This window comes from Cinclus cinclus, chromosome 8 (genome assembly GCF_963662255.1).
Source record: "Cinclus cinclus chromosome 8, bCinCin1.1, whole genome shotgun sequence".
In the NCBI taxonomy this organism is placed as follows: domain Eukaryota; kingdom Metazoa; phylum Chordata; class Aves; order Passeriformes; family Cinclidae; genus Cinclus; species Cinclus cinclus.
The window spans coordinates 28,898,192-28,917,544 of NC_085053.1; the positions used below are offsets into that span (position 1 = coordinate 28,898,192).

At 42.8% G+C, this 19,353-nt stretch overlaps 1 protein-coding gene across 1 annotated transcript; it reads right to left on the bottom strand.

Moving 5' to 3' along the window:
• Window positions 1–1,482: 1,482 nt before the first annotated feature.
• ITGB3BP (integrin subunit beta 3 binding protein) lies at window positions 1,483–19,338 on the bottom strand. Its single transcript, XM_062497910.1, has 8 exons — window positions 19,309–19,338; window positions 15,468–15,510; window positions 12,632–12,770; window positions 10,462–10,534; window positions 9,653–9,731; window positions 8,841–8,934; window positions 7,660–7,719; window positions 1,483–1,595 (listed from the first exon to the last, which is right to left on the bottom strand). Exons 1-8 carry the CDS (start codon window positions 19,311–19,313, stop codon window positions 1,483–1,485), a joined length of 606 nt encoding a protein of 201 aa, XP_062353894.1. The 5' UTR covers window positions 19,314–19,338.
• Between the last annotated feature and the right edge of the window lie 15 nt (window positions 19,339–19,353).

A 19,353-nucleotide genomic window follows, 5' to 3' on the forward strand; every position in this document is an offset into this window, starting at 1 on the left:
GGGACCCTCAGCCTACAAAGCTGGAGCTGGGGCACCTTACACACAGAGAGCCCCCAGCTGAAAGCCTGAGAGACATGGGGGAAATGAGAACAGCTGCCATGACTCCCTCAAACACTGCCTAACCTTCTTCCCAGTCAGACTGCACAGGCAGTGAAGTGCAAAACTTTTATTCATTCAAAACTCCCAAAGCTTGAGCACGTGCATGTTCAGCCACACCCTGAAGACATTTATCGTGTTGGTGCTCAGGATTTTAGTTGTAAAAATCAGTTTATTTGAGGATGGGACTTTGCAGTGGTAAGAAAGGACGTTCAAGTGTTAGCGAACTTTGATAAGAACAAATCATTTTACTGCACTTTTTCAGCCTAATTTGCAAGGATTTGAGATGCAGGGGATTCACTTGGCTGGAGGGGTGAGGCTGAGGAGAATGAAAGAGAAAAGCGGCTGGTTTATAAAAAAAAAGTTGGTTTATATAAAACAATTCTGCTCCTATAGCACTAAATGCCAAAACCAAACTCAAAAGTTGACCTAAAAGCAAATGTTACCAGAGCCCTGGGTTGGAGGCTGAGGCTTTTTTATTGTGGGGCTGGGGTTGACTTTAGAGGACCCCTCATGGGGATGACAAATCTGTCCCCAGCCGTGGCAGCACCACCAGGGAAAGTGTTTGCAAACAACTAAAACACATCCAGGGTGGGAATAATAAATCCCTGGCACTGCAGAGCTCCCTCCAGCCTTAGAGCCCAGGCAGTGCTGGAGAAGTCCTCCAGAACCCACAGTTAATTTCCACACAGCACCAACCCCACTGGCACAGGGCTGCACAGCACCCAGGGTGGATTATTTACATTGAGATTATCTGGTTGTGCACATTGTTAGGTTGAAATAGATGCCAGAAATGTTATCTGGACGTGCACCTGCCCGGCGCAGCGAGCGCTCCCCAGCTGGGATTTGCTGGGGAGATTGGTTTACACTCAGCTCTTCGCTCCTTTTAAGTCCAGTCCAGCAGATGCAGGAGTTTGGGGTGATGTGGAATGCATTTTTCACATAATGCCTGTGGGGAGATGAGGAATGACTAAAATAAATAGCAATTAGGCAGCAGCATCATTGTTCATGGGATCTGTTTGGAGTTCTGGATGTGATGTCCAGTAAAACACACACAGAGCCTAAGGCAAGGCAGGGCTCCAGCCCCTCTGCCCAGAGCTGCAGGAACACTTTGGGATGTTTCAAGGAACGAGGACAAGTAACCAGAGAAGGAACAAACTGGTGAGGAGAAATGCTGCAACAAGGACAAGTAGCCAAAGCAGCAACACATTGAGGAGAAAGAGCACAGGATGTTTTAGTGGAACAGAGTTTCTAGAGTCTTTGTCACCGTGCTCAACAAGCCAGGAACAAATCCCACATTCACAGAAACAACTGATTGTCCTCAGGCCCTTGCAGCCTGCAGGACACCCCAGAGCTCTCTGCACATGGTTGACAAGAAGGTCCTGGTCACTCTGGCTGTGCCTCGGTGCTGGGCAAGGCCAGGAGCAGGTCCAGGGGCTCCTTCCTTGTGTCCAGGAGTGAGGTCAGGAAGGCAGCGCTCCCGGCAGCCTGCATGTGCTCTGTGAAGGAGGAAGACACAGAAACGTGGCTTTGATGAACAACAGTGGTGTGATGACAGAATTTGTGCCAATCCTGCATCAAACATGAGTGAAATAAGTTGCTGTGGTGGTTAAAGAACCCAGCACCTCTTTTCCTTCACACAAGGTGTCTCACAGGGATTTCAGAGCTTGTCCTGGTGAGTGGCTGTACGTGTTTTACATCATTGGCAGTGATGGCAAAGCAGAACAGAACGTGCTACCAAGATGAGAAGCTGGTGCTGGCTTTTTGCTATCAATAATAAAAGAATAAATAAGAATCCCCAAGGGCTGTGCCAGCAGACTCCAATCAGGGATTGCAGCAGAGGAACAGTCAGATCACCCCCAGCCATCCCCGGATGACTCAGAGCCATCCCTGGATCACCCAGAGCCATCCCAGAGCCACTCACACCTGAGCCCGCAGCCCGGCAGGGCCGGGCCGGGTGAGGCTGAGCAGGTGGCTGGGACAAGCAAAGGAAAAGTGTGCAAGGGCAGAAAGGAACTCAGGGAATGAGAACATGTGGGGAAGGCTCTGGGAGCAGGTGCCTGTGAGTGCCAGGGCTGCCAAATGTCCCTGCAGCAGATGAGCAGCTCTGCTCGAGCACCCCGAGGGCTGCTGGCTCTGGGGAGTTGGATTCCCCCACCAGGCAGGGGTGAAGGGAGAATTCCCAATGAGCCTCAACATCCAGAGGGGGATGTCCAGCAGCCTGGAGCCTCTCAGCTGCAGACAAACCCAGCTGGGGAAGGCACCAAACCCCAGGACCTCCTCAGCTCTCCCCAGCTGGCACAGTGTGAGTGCACGGGGATGTCACAGTGCCAGGAGGGACTGCACACCAACACTGCCCTGGGCTGCACCTGGAGCTGAGCCACACCAACCCCGGACTCTGCCCTAAGCCAGCACCCACAAGGTCACTCCAGAAAAAGGAATCCCATCCAACTTGGCCTCAGGTACCACTTTCTACCTTTATTCCTAATGAACATCATTATCGACAAATTATCAACAAGAAAACCCCACAACTGCTAACAACAGAAAACTGTCTGATCTTGCATAGCAAATAACAGGAAAAAGATTCATTTACAAGCTGGTTTACTTGTGCTGAATGCAATTCCATAAAGCAAAGGACTGATTTCCCTTTAGCCAGGGATTGCAGCATTGGACTGTAAGGTGAGTAAAGAGCCCAAACGTGCCAAGAGCACTGTGCTGAGCTCTGCCCAGCACTCTGAGCTCTCCTGATAAACAGAACCTGCCCAGATTTACAAAAAATACCACGGACTCAGCTTTGTTATCCAAAGAACCATGGAATGGTTTGGGTTGGAAGGGACCTTAAAGCTCATCCAGTCCCACCTCAGGGACACCTTCCACTGTCCCAGGCTGCTCCCAGCCCCAATGTCCAGCCTGGCCTTGGACATTCCAGGGATCCAGGGGCAGCCTCAGCTTCTCTGGGCACCCTGTGCCAGGGCCTGCCCACCCTCCCAGGGAACAATTCCTTCCCAATATCCATCCATCCATCCATCCATCCATCCATCCATCCATCCATCCATCCATCCATCCATCCATCCCTGCATCACCTCTGAGTGAGAAGCTCTTAAAAGCCCCAACAACCCTTTTCTCTCTCAGGATTTTTCCATGCAGAGCTCCTGAGTCCAGCTCCATGAAACCAAAGAGAGCACTCAGGAACTCCTGGGTGAGGATGGCAGCTGGGAAGGGGCTCAGGGGAGGGAGCAGAAGGTGCCTGGGCTGTGGCACAAGGGGTGGCTGCTGCAGGCCCAGCCTGTTCCTCTCCTCAGCTCCAGTTTTAGGGTTCCCAGGGTCAGCAGTGGCTGCAGCCCCCCAGACCTGCTCCAGAGGGTTGTCCCTGCCCTTGGACACGGCCTCTCCCAGCCCTGGCCCACACAGGCACTAAAAGGGCTCAATGCTCCCAAGTTTCCTTTCCCCTCCAAGTTCCCCCACCATCCTCTCCCGACTCTGACTGCTCTAAAACATTTACAGATCTAAAAAGCAGAGAGAAAAAAAACGTGCACCTGTCAGGTGATATAAAACCAATCTTCTACTAAATGTGCCAGAATAATTTTTCTCCACCTCAACCACAGTTAAAACCTTCAGTCTATTCATTACTGTCTTTTTATAGTATTTTTATTTAATAAAACCTATTAAGACTACCATACAAATCTCTTTACTTATGCTTTTATCTTTTAACTGATCAATTTTTATATTGCTGACATCCCTTCTTCACCATTTGCTCATTTAAAAATTCATAGTATATGAGCTATGTCTCTGGAGAAAACGTCTATAAAATTTGTTACAGCTGGCAAATGTGTATGAGTCAGTGATAGCACATGACTAAATGCTTCACAGAAAATAAAATTTGTTTCTGTAGTAAGCAGAACTGTTTAAATGTTATTTATTTTTATGTTTCAAAGAAAATATATTGTGAAGTGCTGCATTGATTTAATACACAGCAATGTCTGTGTACACGCTGTACCGGGGAAATTTATGAAACCTTTGCACAACTCCTTTAATTGAATTTTCCAAATCTCTCACCACACACAAATAATCAATATCTTCTGCAGAGAAAACCAGTCAGAATTATTACAGTCTTTCTTTTCAATTTTGTTGTCATCAGCACATACAGAGCACCTGGATATTTGTAATGTCTGGATAGCAAGTTATTTACACCTCCTAAACATATAATTGCTACTAAGTGAGTCCAAACTAATGTTTCTTTTCTTTTTTTTATTTAAAATAATTATATTCATGGGAGAAAGCAGTATTTATTCTCATGTAGGAGTTGCTACATGTTGGAAGAACTACAATTCTTTCAAATTTTTCATTAAGCTTAATACTCTAAACTAGATCCACCAGAATTAAAAATTCATAGCTGTTGCACCTCTAAAAAGGCACATAGGAAAATTGAGTGTAAAAACAAGGCTGAAATCTGTGAATAAATGGGGCTGACACCTAAATCTCAAATGCAGGTTGACAGTTCTCTGTGTACTTGTCTGGGGCCTGCAGTCATATGTCTCATGTGCATTTCTGTATCTGCCACTGCAGTTAATGGCTTAATATTTCATCTGCATAGCCCAGGGTGCTCCATCACTGCAGAGCCTTGGAGCTGCCCCTTCTCCTTCCTTCCATCCCAGAGCTCCTCGTGCTGCTGGACCCAGACCTCTCCAGTCTCAGGCTGTGGGTAAAATTCAGGTGTGGGTACAGCCCAACAGCCCCAAAATCCTGCAGGCAAGGAGCAGTGGGAGGCTCCTGGAGCTGGCATGGACAGGATTCCTCACCTGTGCTGGGAAATGCAGCTGGAGGGGACTGGGCTGAGTGGGATCTGTTCCCTGTCCCCCACTGGGAGGGACTCACACGGTCACAACTCAAACCAATAGAACGAGGAGATAGGAATTCCAATTTAACCTGAGCAACAGCAGCTCTTCATGGCAGGACACAAAACTGAGCAATCCCCACTCAGTGAGGAACTGAGATCAGCCCTGCCCCAGGTGTGATGGCAGGAGAGCCTCAGGAGCACCAACAGGAATATTCTTCCACGGGGAAGGGCAGATGAACAAGGCCAGATCCCTCCAGCATTACAGTTTTTGCTCAGCCAGTTCCCACACTCACCTCACCCAGCAAAGGAATAGTGATATTTCTTCCCTGTATGTAAATACAAAGCTGGGCTGAGGAAAATAAATGTGGTTTTTAGGTTAGGGTTTTACAGTTGGAAAAATCCACTGCTGTATTCCCCTTTCCCTCAGAAGATCTCCAAGGAGGAGGAAGGAAAGGTGGGACAGACACCCAAGTGCATCTAAAGGTGCACTTTAATAAATTGTTATTTTATTTGAGGATGATGAAAATAAACCCCCAGCAACCACCAGAGCCAAGTGATTTAGTCTTAGGACACCCAAATTCTGAACTCAAAGTGACCCAGAATGGGATAAATGGTGGAATTGTGTATTTTTACCTTTTTACCTGGTTCGAGGAGGAGCTCTGATTATTAAGGAGACGTTCATATTTTGCAGTGGTTGTGAGATGGGATTTATGTTTTACCATTAATGCAGTCCTCCAAACTGGACTGGCAGGTGGGAACTCCTGAGTTTTCTCTGCTGATCTCTCCAGCTTTGCTTTCATCAGTGATTTCAAGTGGCATGGAATAAAACCCATCCAGTTAACCCTGCTCCAGTGTCTTGGAAAGCCACCACTACTGTCCCAAAAGCACAAACCTCTGCCACTTGTATTCACCCCACCATGAAAGCTGGGAATGTTCAGAACTCAGATTTGCCCCTGGGCTCAGCAGGATGAACAGCCCCACAGAAAAGGAAGTATTTTTTATTTGGAAAGTCTTTTCCTCACAAGTATTTAATCCCTGGAACACTCTCATGGGCAGCAGCCATGGTTCGTGTCAGGGTTTTGGGGAAGCAAAGTCCCTGTCCTTTGCAACAGTCAGCTGGAGCAGCTTCCCCTTTTACAAGCTTCACTCCTGGAATCTCCAAACCTATGAAACTTTCCTTTAAAATGTGCACATCCCAACCCACACATCCATTCTCAGCACATTTTGGACTCCCAGACACCGACTCAATTCACCTCTTGGCTGTTGTTTTACAATTTGCTTACTTTCTATTCAAAAACATTTTGTTTACTGCAAATTCAAGTCATGGGCTAACAATGATGCCCTTTTTCCACGCTGGTCACCCAAAATGATAAACTGAGCTCTGCACAATGCTGCCCATTGAGCCAGGAATGTTTTGTATGAAGTTGTTTTAAGAGGAGGTTGTTTATGTAAAGTAAATAAATTTCATGCCTCACCATGTGATGATAATGTGACATTCCATCTGGACCAAGCCACAGAACAGTCATAAGTTTTAAGCCTTGCCATAACTAATTAAAAATAATTATGTAAAACCCACATCTGAAACTAAAAGGCAAAGGAAAACATCTCCAGATGCTTCTCTTTGATCACAAACTCCTCTGCCTCTCCTGCTGCCTCATTTTCAAGAACTGCAAAATTGAATTTATTCTTTGTGAAAGCAAAACTGACATTGGAACTTCATCAAAGTCGGTCATCTTAAACTCCGAATTCTCTCTTCCACCCTACCTTCACCAAATCTCTCTCACCTAAGCAGCCGGGCTGTGTGTTTGGTGCCAGGGGCTGGTTTGTGAAGCTGGAGCTCTCAGTGTGTGTGTGGTGAGCAGAGCACAAAGGAATCAGTGACTGTGTCCCCGTGCCAGCCCAGCACTGCCAGCCCTGCCAGGCAGGAGCTGCAGCAGGAGGACACAGGGAGCTGTAAATCACCACCTGCACACTGCACAAATCAGCCCAGCTCCTTCCAAAGTGCTGGCACTCCTTTTCATTTGCAGCTCATCTGCTGCAGCCCAGCAAACCTGAGCTTGATCAATTTTCTGTCCTTTAAGAGAATTCCCCACAGCAGAGATGCCACCACTGCTCCTGATTTTGGGTTTGCTCTGCTTTCAGATGGAAAGTGTGAAGATAACAGGAATATCAGAATATCCCTGGGGGATGGTTGTTGATTTTACTGAGTGTGAGGGAATTAAACTGCCCTCTGTGTGTCCCCTTCCCTCCTGCCAAGGCACCAAGGCAGCTGAGGATGAAACACCACCAGCTTCAAATATTTTCACAGCTCTGGTTATGAAGAAACCTCAGAGCTGGGATTTCACAGCCCCCTGGAGTGGGTGAATTATCCCCCAAAAAACACAGAGTGGAAAAGGTTTTGCTGCAAGACTGTGATATTGAAAACACAGTGATGAGGAAGAACAAGGATAATTGGGATATAGAAAAAGTATAGAAAGTCTTCTGAATGATTCTGAATGAATGATTCCTTCTCCTTGCACAGTCTCATGGGGAAATACCCAATACAATGAAAATAGCAGCAAATATTCAATTCACATTTGCAGACTATTCAGAAGAAACACATTTGATTATCATAGTTTTTATATCCTAAAGGTTGCCCAGCTTATTTCAAGTGAGAAGAACTGAAAAGAAACCAAGCAAAAGGAATCACAACATCTGTTACACAGGAGTTATGAAGAGTTTCTTACCTCGGGCAGAGACTTCTCCATGGTTAGCTTTCAACAGCTGCAGTTTTTCTGCTTGACTCACTAGTGAAGAAATAAATCCAAAATCAACAAATGTTGCCCCAGAGCTTTCAAAGAAAATAATACCTCTGCTGCCTCCTTCACTTTCAAAGCATTTCAAGGGAAAACACCACCCTCTTGCTTATGTAACAGTGCTCAAAAAAAAAATTAACAAAAAATTTTAGAATTCAGATAATTCTGACCAGCTGTGCTTCCAAGCCTCATCCCACACTTTGTCCCAATTCTTTTGTCTTCTGTACTGAGGTGGTTCCTAATTCAGAAATGGGAGAAGGATATTTTTTTCCCCAAGGGGCTGAGGAAAAGAGTGGACACAGCAGTGTCAGTGAGAGGTCTGAGCTGTCCTTAGGGCTGTCTGTCTGTCTGTCTGTCTGTCCCACCCCGATGGAAACCCAGACTGTTCCCAGGTAACTCCATCCTGTCTCAGAAAGGATTTGGCATTACAGAGGGAACAGAGCAGTGCATGCCCATGCAGAAGGAAAATGGAATGAGATTTGGAATACAAGTCAGGGAAGAAATGGGAATTCAAACACCAGCAAGTGATGCATCAATTCCACTATTTGGGGAAAAAAAAATGTCTCTGGCACCTGTGGCTTTACTGTCCACCTGTTCCCAAGTGCAAAAAGCTGCAGTCCAGGCACTCCGGGTTTGCCTTCTGGGCTCCTTTGGAAAAGCAAGCATTCCAGATGTGCCAGCTGTGAAGTGCCCTTATCCCAACACAACAAGCATCTGGAATGTCCATCATTTCAGGAAACATGAATAGTAATTTCTAAAGCCTGGAAATTTAGATTCAGCCTAATCCTGCTGACAAGCAAACAAACAAACAAACCAACTTCCTCGGGAGGGGAGAAGAAAGGCCAAGCAATCCGAGTGCAAACGTTTATCCTAATCCCCACCTAAGTACCCACTAAGTATCTAACTATTTACTGACCATTTCCATAAGAAAAGGTGTTGCTTTTCCAGGTTTTCCCTCCCGGGTGTGCCTGGCTTTTATGTCCCTGCTTGCATGTACAGGGACACTTGAGGTGATTTTTCCTGAATCCTGGGGAGTACCAGAGGGAACATCTGCAGTGATCCCTGGTGAATGTTCCAAAGGGATAAATAAATGTTCTGAACCCTCTCCTCACCCAGCTCTTGCGTTTTCTGCAGTTCAGCACTCAGGACACAGGAAGAGTGCGAGGTCCCGAGGATATTTTCCAGCTCTCTACTGCCCTCCAAAGCCTGCAAAATAACAATTCAAATCCTTGTTAAATCCCATTCCCAATATCTACTCCATGTTCCAAAACCATTTTACAAATTGTTCATAAGCTCTAAAGTCTTCCTTTTCTAAATAAACATTGCAATTAAAATAGTTTTAGTTAATATCATTGGGATGTTGTTTTTTTTTTTCAATAAAACCTTGTCCACATGAAATAAATAAACACAGTCCTCTGAGGACACTGAATTATTTCTCAGCTATTGATGTACAGCAACGAACCTGTGCTAAATCTAGTCAGGAAACAAAATGGGAATAAAAGAGAGCAGTGATTTGCATTTTAACATATATGGGACTATTAAATAATGATATTTCAGTGGTAAATTAAATGGTACAATCACTTCAACACAAAAGCATCTTTAATTTTCAATGACATAAAAATCTATGCAGTTAATTCATGTTTCGAGTTATAAATAATAATTGACAACTACTTCAGATTGGTTTTATTTGTGTACAAATTAAAAACAGAGGACATGGAAAAGCAGCTCTTCTAGTTTAAAAAAGCCAATAAGTTTTGAGGGGATTTTTTGCATTTTCTGGATTTCCAAGTCCAACTTGCCTGGTTTCAAGTCTTTTGTTTGTTTCCCAACCCCTTCAAACTCAAACACTGCCTATAAAATCCTAATTTTGCAGTCAAATCCCAGATTAGAAGTAGTTTAAAGGACAAATCAGTGTAAACCAGACCTTCAGGCTTGTCAGATTTGCTCTTAGTTTCAGAATTCTGGGCAAGGAATCTCTCACTTGTGAGTGCAGCTGCAGGTACCTGTGTGAAAAAGGTAAAACAATTCCAATTATCCAAGCTCCCACTCACTGAAAATCCATGTTTGCAATGCTTCTCAGAGTTTTTTCTCATTGGAATGGGGATGGATCCAGTTCAGCTGTGAGGATTTACAGCAGTGTACTGGACAATGTATTTTCCAGCTGTAAAATTAAGTGTAGGGGAGTTCACATGAATATTAAGTGTAGGTGTTGGTTTTTATTTGAATGTCACTGCTGGTCTCCTGCAAACCTTTTAAAAACATTCTGAATTATTGAACGCAAACATTTCCATGTCAATGAGGTCTCTAGTTACTCCAATTGTTCTGTAATTCCGGGTTCCTGTCACTAAGAAACAAGGCTGGATGTGTTGGCAAGGGATTCACTGAATCACAAAAAACCCCCAATTAATCAATTTACAGTTTTACACCCTTACAATGCTATTATTTTATTCGCCACTGTTTCAATTTCCAAACAATTCTGTCCAGCTCCATCACTTGGAAGACACTACCCTACAGTGAAGGAATTTCAGCCTAATGATGTGGGAAAACATCCAGCAGTGGCAAAAAATACCCCAGGAAACCGACTGTGACTTCAAGTGCAATAATGAAAAGGAAGAGCTACAACTTCAAACATAATAGTGAGGTGAATAAAAGTCACAACGATTGTCTGGTGGTGAAAAAGAGATGCAGTCACAACCCTGCACCCATAACAAACCTCATACTGAATCCACTTACACATCGTGCTCTGTTTGAGGCTGCCCTCTCCTGGATAATTTGCTCTTGGAATTGCTCGGCTCATTCCCATCTCCTCGGAGGGCCACAAGGAAGAAGAGACACAATAAAGATAAAAATCAGATGTGGAGTACTTGAAGCACCTGAAGAAGGTGTTGGTGTGAAGCCGGAGTGCTGAAAGATCTTTTGGGAAGAGGAAAAATCCCAAAGCTCACTTGGAAAGCAGGGCTTGGAATGAATCACACTAAATTATTTATAATTTACACTTTTGGAATTTGGCCTCTCCTCAGTTTCTGGAAACCTTGGGATTACAGCATTAATATCTGAAAGCTGGAATCATCCTGTGTTCTTCCAGGAGCTTTTTATCCTATTAACTGCAGATGAACACAGAGCATTATCCTAATGCTGCAATGACTGAGCTATGAAATTCTCATTTCCCTTTATAAAAACTGCCTGGCCCCAAGTCCATTTTCCAAACAACCACAAAGATGCTGGGAATTGCTTCCAAAGGCTCCAAACGTGCTCTGCTGACAATATAATATTCCAGTGTGGCATATGATGGATGGGGCAGGATAAATGTGACCTCTGACCACAAAAGCCACTCTGAATTTCCATGACTTACCCAATTCCCACAGGAATCAGATCAGAACAAAACCAGACTAAAATTTTAGCTTGTCTATCAATAAAAAAAATCACATCTGACTATCAGAAATTATTTAATTGTGGCTGAAGTTGAAGGCATGACAAAACATGGGGATTTTATAAATTCACCTGCAAGTGAAAAATCTGGAATTTACCATGGACTTAACAAATGCACAGATCCCAGACAGGCCCTGTGGAATGAGGAGCTTTCCACATTCCACTGTAATAAATCTCCTTCCTGCCATCAGACTGAAAAAAAGAGACCACACTCAGCATGAAACACTTTGATTTCTTCTTGTTAGATCTAAATTATTACACACAAGTCTCAGCACTCAAGGATAAATTAACTTTTAATTTTAATATTTTGTAAAACATTTAGAAACACTTCAGGGTGACAAAGTGCTCTGAAAAGTTTAAGCTTTAATACAGTAGCTAAAAGTTAAGATCCTCAAAGATTTAATTTTAAATCTCAGTAGTCAACAGAACTTGGAATTCAGTCATCAATTATCAAACAGGTCATACTTGTACAGTGGATTTTTAGAAGGAGAGCAGAAATTGTGGGTTTAAATGGACAACGTGGAACCTGGGATTTGATAATTGCACACCACCATTTTGTAGCTATATGAACACAGAAAAAATAAAAAAGAATTAGGATAAAATAGAAAATCCTGGAGGGAAGCTCCACTTTTGCAGAACCATCAGGAGAGGACATGGTGCAAGAGCTAAAATCTGCAGACACCCAGATTAATTGTTCCACCTTGCTCAGAATATTTTTACCCATCATAATTCATTAATGTTGGCCTCAATTACTGTACATAAATACTAAAACCTCTGGGGCAAAAAAAAAAAATCTGTAACCCAACAAGAACCAGTGGCTTAAAATTAAAGCCAGACAAATTTAAAATCAGACAAGGGATTTTTTTTCTTAATGACTAGAATAATTGAACAAGGAATTTGCTAACAAGGGAAGTGATGTGTTACTATTATTATTACTATTATTATTATTATTATTAAGACTTAACCATATTTTCTAGAGTTGTACTGCAAGGAAATAAAAGCTCCATAGGGAAAGATGACAGAAGGTCCCTCTGTATTCTTCTTTTTAAAATAAAAAAGTTACACCAGGTCACCTGAGGGTTTCTCAACACTTAAAGAGGCCACAACCACAATATTTTTTATGCAGCCATAAAAGCAGCTCAGGCACTGAAAATCTGCTTCTTGAGCAGTCAGAGTCAAAAACTGTGACTGTGTAACTAATAAAGTGAACTGGAAATAATAGAATTATAATCTTACAAAGGTGTATTTTCTGAGAGCTGATGACATTCAGTGCTATGTTAATTAAAAATTGCCTCAGTTGTTTTATAAACACCTCCAAGATTTACACTGAACAAAAAAAAAAATAAATCAAGATTTAAGACTCAACACTGGCTTTTCCAGAAGAGATTGTTGGAGAGGAAAAAAAGAGAAGTGCCTAAATCCAGCCAAAAGGCAGGGAAATGCTGCAATAAGAGAGATGGGATGTTCAGCTCACCCTCTGCTGGGGCACTGCTGGCACTGTGTGCCCTGTGGCTCATGGGAGAGGAGAAGGGACTCATCTGGCAGGTGCCTGTGGTTGGGGAGTAGGGACCCAGATTGATCCTTTTGGCCTTCTGGGGGGTTGCATCAGGTGGCTGAAATGGAGGAAAAAAAAAAAAAATAAATCCAGATGAATATTGACAAAAGCTCTCTGAACTTTTACCACCTAAGATTTTCCCAAGTAATTCACTGGGTTTGTGTATTCCCATTATGTTAAATGTTGTGGTGGGGTGACTTTGTGCTCATCAAGCTTCTCTATCAGTCCCTTTTCTCAATGAGATCAGTTTGAGTCTAAAAGATAAAAAATCCTTTCGAATACTTTGTCTCCCAGCTCCCACTGAGAAAAAATATGTGTTTTTCCAAGGATTTAGGTATTCTGGCATGAGCACCTCAATGGTTGGGTTTTTTTTTTTTTAAAGCAGCCAAACCAAGTTATTATTTTTCTTCCAGTAATAAAAATTTAAGACACTTAAGTATTTAATACACATTAAGTATTTTTAGATTTTAATTGCATAAAAAGTTATTTCAATATTTTTTTTTAAAAAGGGTGAATTGAAAAAAATCCAAAGTGAGTCCCTTAAATCCAAAATTTTCCCTGTGGTTCAGGGGTTCAATATGTCTAATGATGTAAGAGGAATTATTCAATGATGTTAAAGGATTCATGCAGAGAAGTTTTCAGGAGAACAAGCTGGAATTATCTGGGACACATCCTAGCATGGATGCTGAATTGCAAGGATGAGAAACTGGAATTTTCTGTACAGAAAAAAAACAAAAAAAACAACCCAAACCTTTACTTTACAACCCACAAGTGCTACTGCTGGTCATCAGTTCTGGGACTTGAAGCAGATTTTGAAAGATTGAAGTTGATGCCCACTTGCCTCTGCCTTGTTTTAGTCTCAAATACCTGAAATAATTTCCCACCTCTCATTTATACTCTTGTTGCAGTCTAGCAGCATTTAAACTACACCTGATGGAAATCCTCACTCTGTCCTGCCACATTCAAGCAGACTGAAGAAATGTTTCCAGTCATCTTTAAATGAAATATTAATTGAGGTATCAATGCCAATTTAGGGGTTAACATGTCATCAAATCTCCTTTTCAACAAGGAGAATCTCCAAACATTTCGGATTAGTTTTCCTGTTTGAACAGCAGTCACCTCTCCCATTTCTTGATATGGATAAGGTTATTTTAAATAAAATTCCTGCAGCATTAACGTGGACAGATTTTATTTATCAGTGAGATTTTTCTCTTCCAGGAATAAGAATTTTACTCCAGTTTTGCAATTTTTAAAGAATACCATGCTAAGATTCCAAAAATCTAAAAACAATCCTAAACTGGTTAGTTCATGAATATTTTGATCCATGGAATGAGGAACTCTTGATAAAAGCAGGGAAGGAATGACAGAAACAGCAAAGATTAAACATATATTTCACCCAAACCATGAGTTTACTACTCTCTGTTCCTTCTTTTCTTCTATAAAGTTATTTAATTTAAATCTTTTACATGCCTCTATTAGAGATATTGTGTGAACTAAAAATCAGTGCAAAGCCACATCACTGAGCCTCCACTAAAATTTTTATCATTCAGGTGGGCTTTGCTTCAGCTTTTTGCTGCACAAGAACTGCAGGTAAGCACTGAGTAACTCCTTTAATCTCATGGGGAGGGCTGGCTTCGGGGCAGGAAAAGCATCCCATGGAATTTCAGCTGGAGCACTTGTCTACAAAAATGTTACTTCAGCCCAAGAAACAGATGCAAAATTACAGTCACAGCTGCATTCTGAGCAGAACAAGTTGGGTAATGGTACACTAAGCTGCTAATTAAACTGCTAATGATTTTTTTGTTTTAGTGCCTCTGCGGTATTTTGCCACCTCCGTTGAAATTTTCAAAAAATAAGTATCTAGAAATTTTTTAAATGGCCTATTTCTACCTTGCTCAGTACCAGTGAGGCCTCCAAATATGTGCTGGATCTGCAAAAACCTCTTCCAAACAACACAGCCTTGGAGATTTATTAGGAGCTCGTTTGCTGACCAGCTCTTTCTCTCTGTACTTTCCCAAAATTTTCCTTCCTTTCCACCCTGCCATCCTCCCCAGCTCCTGTGCACTGCTGGCTGCAGCAAAAGCCACTGTGGGAGATAATAAAGTGACATATGTCATGACATGCTGGTGGCTGGGAGGATGCTGGAGCTGCATTCACAACAAATAACAGCACCAGTACAATTTTATTTTTATTGTGATAACTGCGGTGAAATTGATGGCAGCGTTAGGAGTTTATTGTTTCATTATGCCAGATTAGCTGAGGGAGGTAATTACAGCCCTGACATGGAAATGCCTTTAATGTTTTCATTTCAATTTTGCAGTTTCTAATATGCAGATTACAGCATTATCATAATTCCATATTGTCACATGTACAATTACATGGCAGAACGTTTGCTTCCCAGGATAATGGAGCTAATTTCTAATAAATGATTTCACCAAGGATCTTAACTCATTCAGCTCTTGGGTAAATAGTGATGGCAATAACAATATGCACATTTTTCAAGTGATTCATGCAGATGTACATTACTTAACGCCAGGCAGCTCTGTGACAAATGAAATACAATCAATTTTATACTAATATTTGCAGCAGTAATTTTGTGCTTTAAGATTTGCCCAGACAACATCCAATCTGTAACAACATAAAGGAAGCTAAAATGAAATAGATTGTTTATATCCACATTTATTTTTGCACATGGATATATATACGTATGTATTTATACAGCCCAGATGGCTCCAGACACCAAAAAATTACTTACATCATCTTTTTTAACAGAGTCCAAATTCAATGCTCTCTTAACCCTGCAAGAGAAAAATATGGAGAGGTTTTATGGTCATTTAGACACAAAGACTTCTGTTAGTAAGGTCTAGAATTATCTCAAAGACAGTTTCCTTTTTTGGTTTCACATTTACTGATGGCATCCAAAGTAAATCCATTCCCTGCACCAAGAATGCTGCTTGTTTAGAAGGATAAAGTGTTTGCCTAAGAAAATCTGATTCTCCATTTTATACCAGAGATAAAACCACTGAAGTGAAATCCTGCTGAGTATTTATCTTTTCTCCAAGACTATAAACAACAACCTCCCCCTCCCAAAACACACTTCCATTTACATACCTTCTGAGCAAGGCTTGGAATTATTTTGCCATTAGTCGAAATAATGTTTAAGACATTTAAGACACGGGTACAGGCAAGGTGAAAAAAGTAGTTTTCCCCATCATTTTAGCTCTTAACATGATTCAGTGCTACCAGACTATGACTTAACTGGGGAACAGATGCTCTATGTCTTTACAGGTCCCCAAACCATAAGAAACTGTTTGCTTCCCTTCTTCCCTCTCCTGATTCAGGAACATGCCAAGCTCTCTCTGCAAAATCTGCTCCTCTGAACTGGATGCCCAGCTGTTAATGGCAACACTGGAAGAGGAAAGCTGAATATTTATAATACTTTATATGGTACAGCTGTCTGCTAAAGAGCAGTCATCAAAATTTTATTGAATGCAGGCAAAATGCTCCAAGGAAAGAAAGGTCAACATAAATTAAGACTATTTTTCCCAGAGACAACTGAAACTTTTTAAGCACATTCCTAAATCTTAGCAATAGTTTAAAGCATGATGTAAAACGAGGAGGACAAAAAAAATCTTTGTAAGAACAGTTCCCAAGAAACAAATATATTACATTGAATTAAACAAGGTTTGGAATATACATCATATTTCAAGAACTTAGTGCAGTTTTCATCTTGGAAAAAGAATGTTTTGCCTTGTAAGGAATTTAGATGACCTCATTCCAAACATATCCTTTTCAAATTTATGCTGCTATTCCAAAACTGTAAATTAAAGGAAAATAGAACAGAAACACATCTTTGATATGTAACTCAGGCAAGGATCTCACATGAGAACTGTTTTACAGCTATCTCTATTACAAAAAGGGGAAAAGAAATATCCTATCTTTAAAAAAGCCAAGTAAAAAGGTAACATTTTAATTAAAAAAAAAGCCTCTGAAATTCTGGCCAAAGGGCAGCCCAAGCTGTAACAGTTTGATGGAATTCTTTACAATGTATTTCTTTTTTAAAGAGAACCCCATATAGCTCAAGGAATCCCCACTCCATTGCAGCTTCCAGCTCATGGCAGCAGAGAAATATTCCATTTATTAATGCATCCACACTGCAAGGATGCTCTGGGGGCCAATGCATTTGCATATTACACTAAGGCACGCTCTGATGGAAGTTTTTATGACAGACGTCAAAAGGAGCTGAAAGCCAAAGGAAAGCAGGATCAGGATCACAGCTGTAGGATGAAATAAATGAGAAACTACATGAAAATCCTGCTAAGTTATAAACACTGAGAACATTTCTTAGGGGGAAAGTCGTGCACTGATCAAAGCCACGTTCTTTGAAGGCTGTCAAATATTGTGTACAGCAACAAAGCAGCACACAGCTCAAATTTCTCTCTGCAAGCACCCTGAACCACGGGAGCAGAGTTGGAGCCTCACTCCAAGCTCTTCAACATTGGAAAGAGCTGGAGTATTGTGCTAGAAGATTGAATTTTAGCTTTAGGATATCAACCTTGCCTCGTGTCACCCAACAGCCTGGCTTGCTTGAATTCACTGACTGTCTTTCCAACAACATAATGTGAGAAGTTCAATCAAAATAATTTAAATTGTGTGCTCCAGCTCTGCACACAAACCCCTGAAACCAAATTCATCCCAACACCTCACATGAAAAGCCTGGTGGCTGAACTGGCATCTCTCAGCTCTTCCAAAAGAAGAATGTGGGGGGAAAAAAACAATACATGCAAACAAAATTCCTCAAGTATTTTAAGAAACAACATGAAGAGCACCACTTTTAGTTTGGTTTATTTTTTTTAACATGGCTCACTTTGACTGTGGTGTAAAACCAAATGTCAGAGCGGAACATGAAAAGGAGACAGAGAGATGAGGCACACGTGGTGAGAGTATTTAGCCTGAGTTTCCTAGCCCTGAATTAGCCTGACAAGGTTTAATTTATTTTCTTAACCATGCAGAGTATGATGGCACATGTTTACAGTCACCTGTACAACCTGCAGTGATTACTTGGTGCCTAATACTTACCAGGTTAAAGAACTTTCTTTATTGATCTCCACAAGTCCACGATGAACAGAGATACACAAGAGCAGCACCAGACTTACATGACTTGATTAATTACATACTGCTTGATAAATTGCAAAATATAGGAGAAAAATGAGCAGGATTTATTCCCATTGGAGACAAAATGAAGACAGCCTGATGGAAAATGGGCACGGGAGGGGGGCATCATGCCCTGATCTCCACAGGCCTGCAATTCCTTCCCACATTTCTGCACCTGAGTGTGTGTGAATCTATAATTTAGTCACTGCTGTAATTGTAGTAAATCCTGCTGAATCACTTTATAAATATGAAATCAGTCAGTGATTAAGTGCTGCTAAACTCTTTTGCACCTGTACCTTTTGTATCCATATCCTTGACACCATGACCCTTTTGCATCCCTGGTTTCTGTGTAAATCATTCCAAATTGATTCTAATCCCATTTTCCTGTGTATGCTCCATCTGTGTAGTGAGCAGTGGAGTGAACCTTGCCATCAAACCCTTGAAGCCACGCTTTCACAAATTGATACCAAAACCTGTTTATTTTGCCAATCCCTTCAGTGGTGGCCAAGGGAGGGGTCAGAGGATGGAGCAGGCTTTGCCTGGTGTTGTCCAACCATGCAACAAGACGCAATGGGCAGAAAATGATGCCCAGAAGGTTTCACCTGGACACGAGGAAGAATTTCTTTCCTGTGCAGTGACTGAGCACTGGAACAGATTGTCCAGAGCGTGGAGCCTCCCTCACTGGAGATATTCCAGACCTGCCTGGGTGCCAGCCAGGGAATGACCCACTGGAGTCCTTTCCACGCTAAACTATCTTGTGATCTTTCTTCTTGCCCCTCTCAGCCCCACGGGTGTTTTCCATGGTGCGTAGAGAGATATAGAATTAGAATGACAGGGACTGGAAGGGATCTCTGGAGATCATCCAGTTCCAACCCCCTTGCCAAGGCAGGCGACGCAGCCTTTGGAACGTCTCCAAGACTCCAGCAGCTGTTCCAGAGCTCTGCCACCCTCAGTGTACAAGATTCTTGATGTTGAGGTGGAACTCGCTGTATTTTAGCGTACGGCCATTGCTCCTCGTCCTGTCACTGGGCACCTCTGAGCAGAGCCGACCGCTCAGAAATCAGAATAGCGAGAGTACCACCCACAGCAGCACCGGCCGGCCAGCCAGCCCCAGGAACCGCCACGGCGAGCATTTCCCGCTCTGTTGCCATTCGGAAACAAATCCCGCCCCTTCTTTAGCCGCTCCTGCCCTCCCCGGGCCCACTCTGAGCGCACTTTTCCCCTCACGGAACGAGCTCGGAAGCCGCAGCCCACCGGGACAAGCGCTCCCCTCACGGCGCCCCGCGGAACCGCCCCGCTGCCGTGAGGGAGAGGAGAGAGGGAAGAGAAGCGGGGAAAGGAGAGGAGGAAGGGGAGAGAGAGCGGACGGAGAGGGAAGGAGAAGGAAGGAGAAGGAAGGAGAAGGAAGGAGAGCAGCGCTGCCCCGCTCCCCAGACACCTACGACATTACGGAGCCGTTCCCGCCGCCTCCGCTTCGGAGCTCCCGC

What these genes read in the sequence shown, in the direction of transcription:
- ITGB3BP (XM_062497910.1), bottom strand. An exon ending in CCTCAAACAGAGCACGATGT is followed by an intron (nt 9,732 to 10,461) that starts GTAAGTGGATTC and finishes TTTTTCACACAG; the next exon opens with GTACCTGCAGCTGCACTCAC. An exon ending in TGGAGAAGTCTCTGCCCGAG is followed by an intron (nt 1,596 to 7,659) that starts GTAAGAAACTCT and finishes CCTCCTTCACAG; the next exon opens with AGCACATGCAGGCTGCCGGG.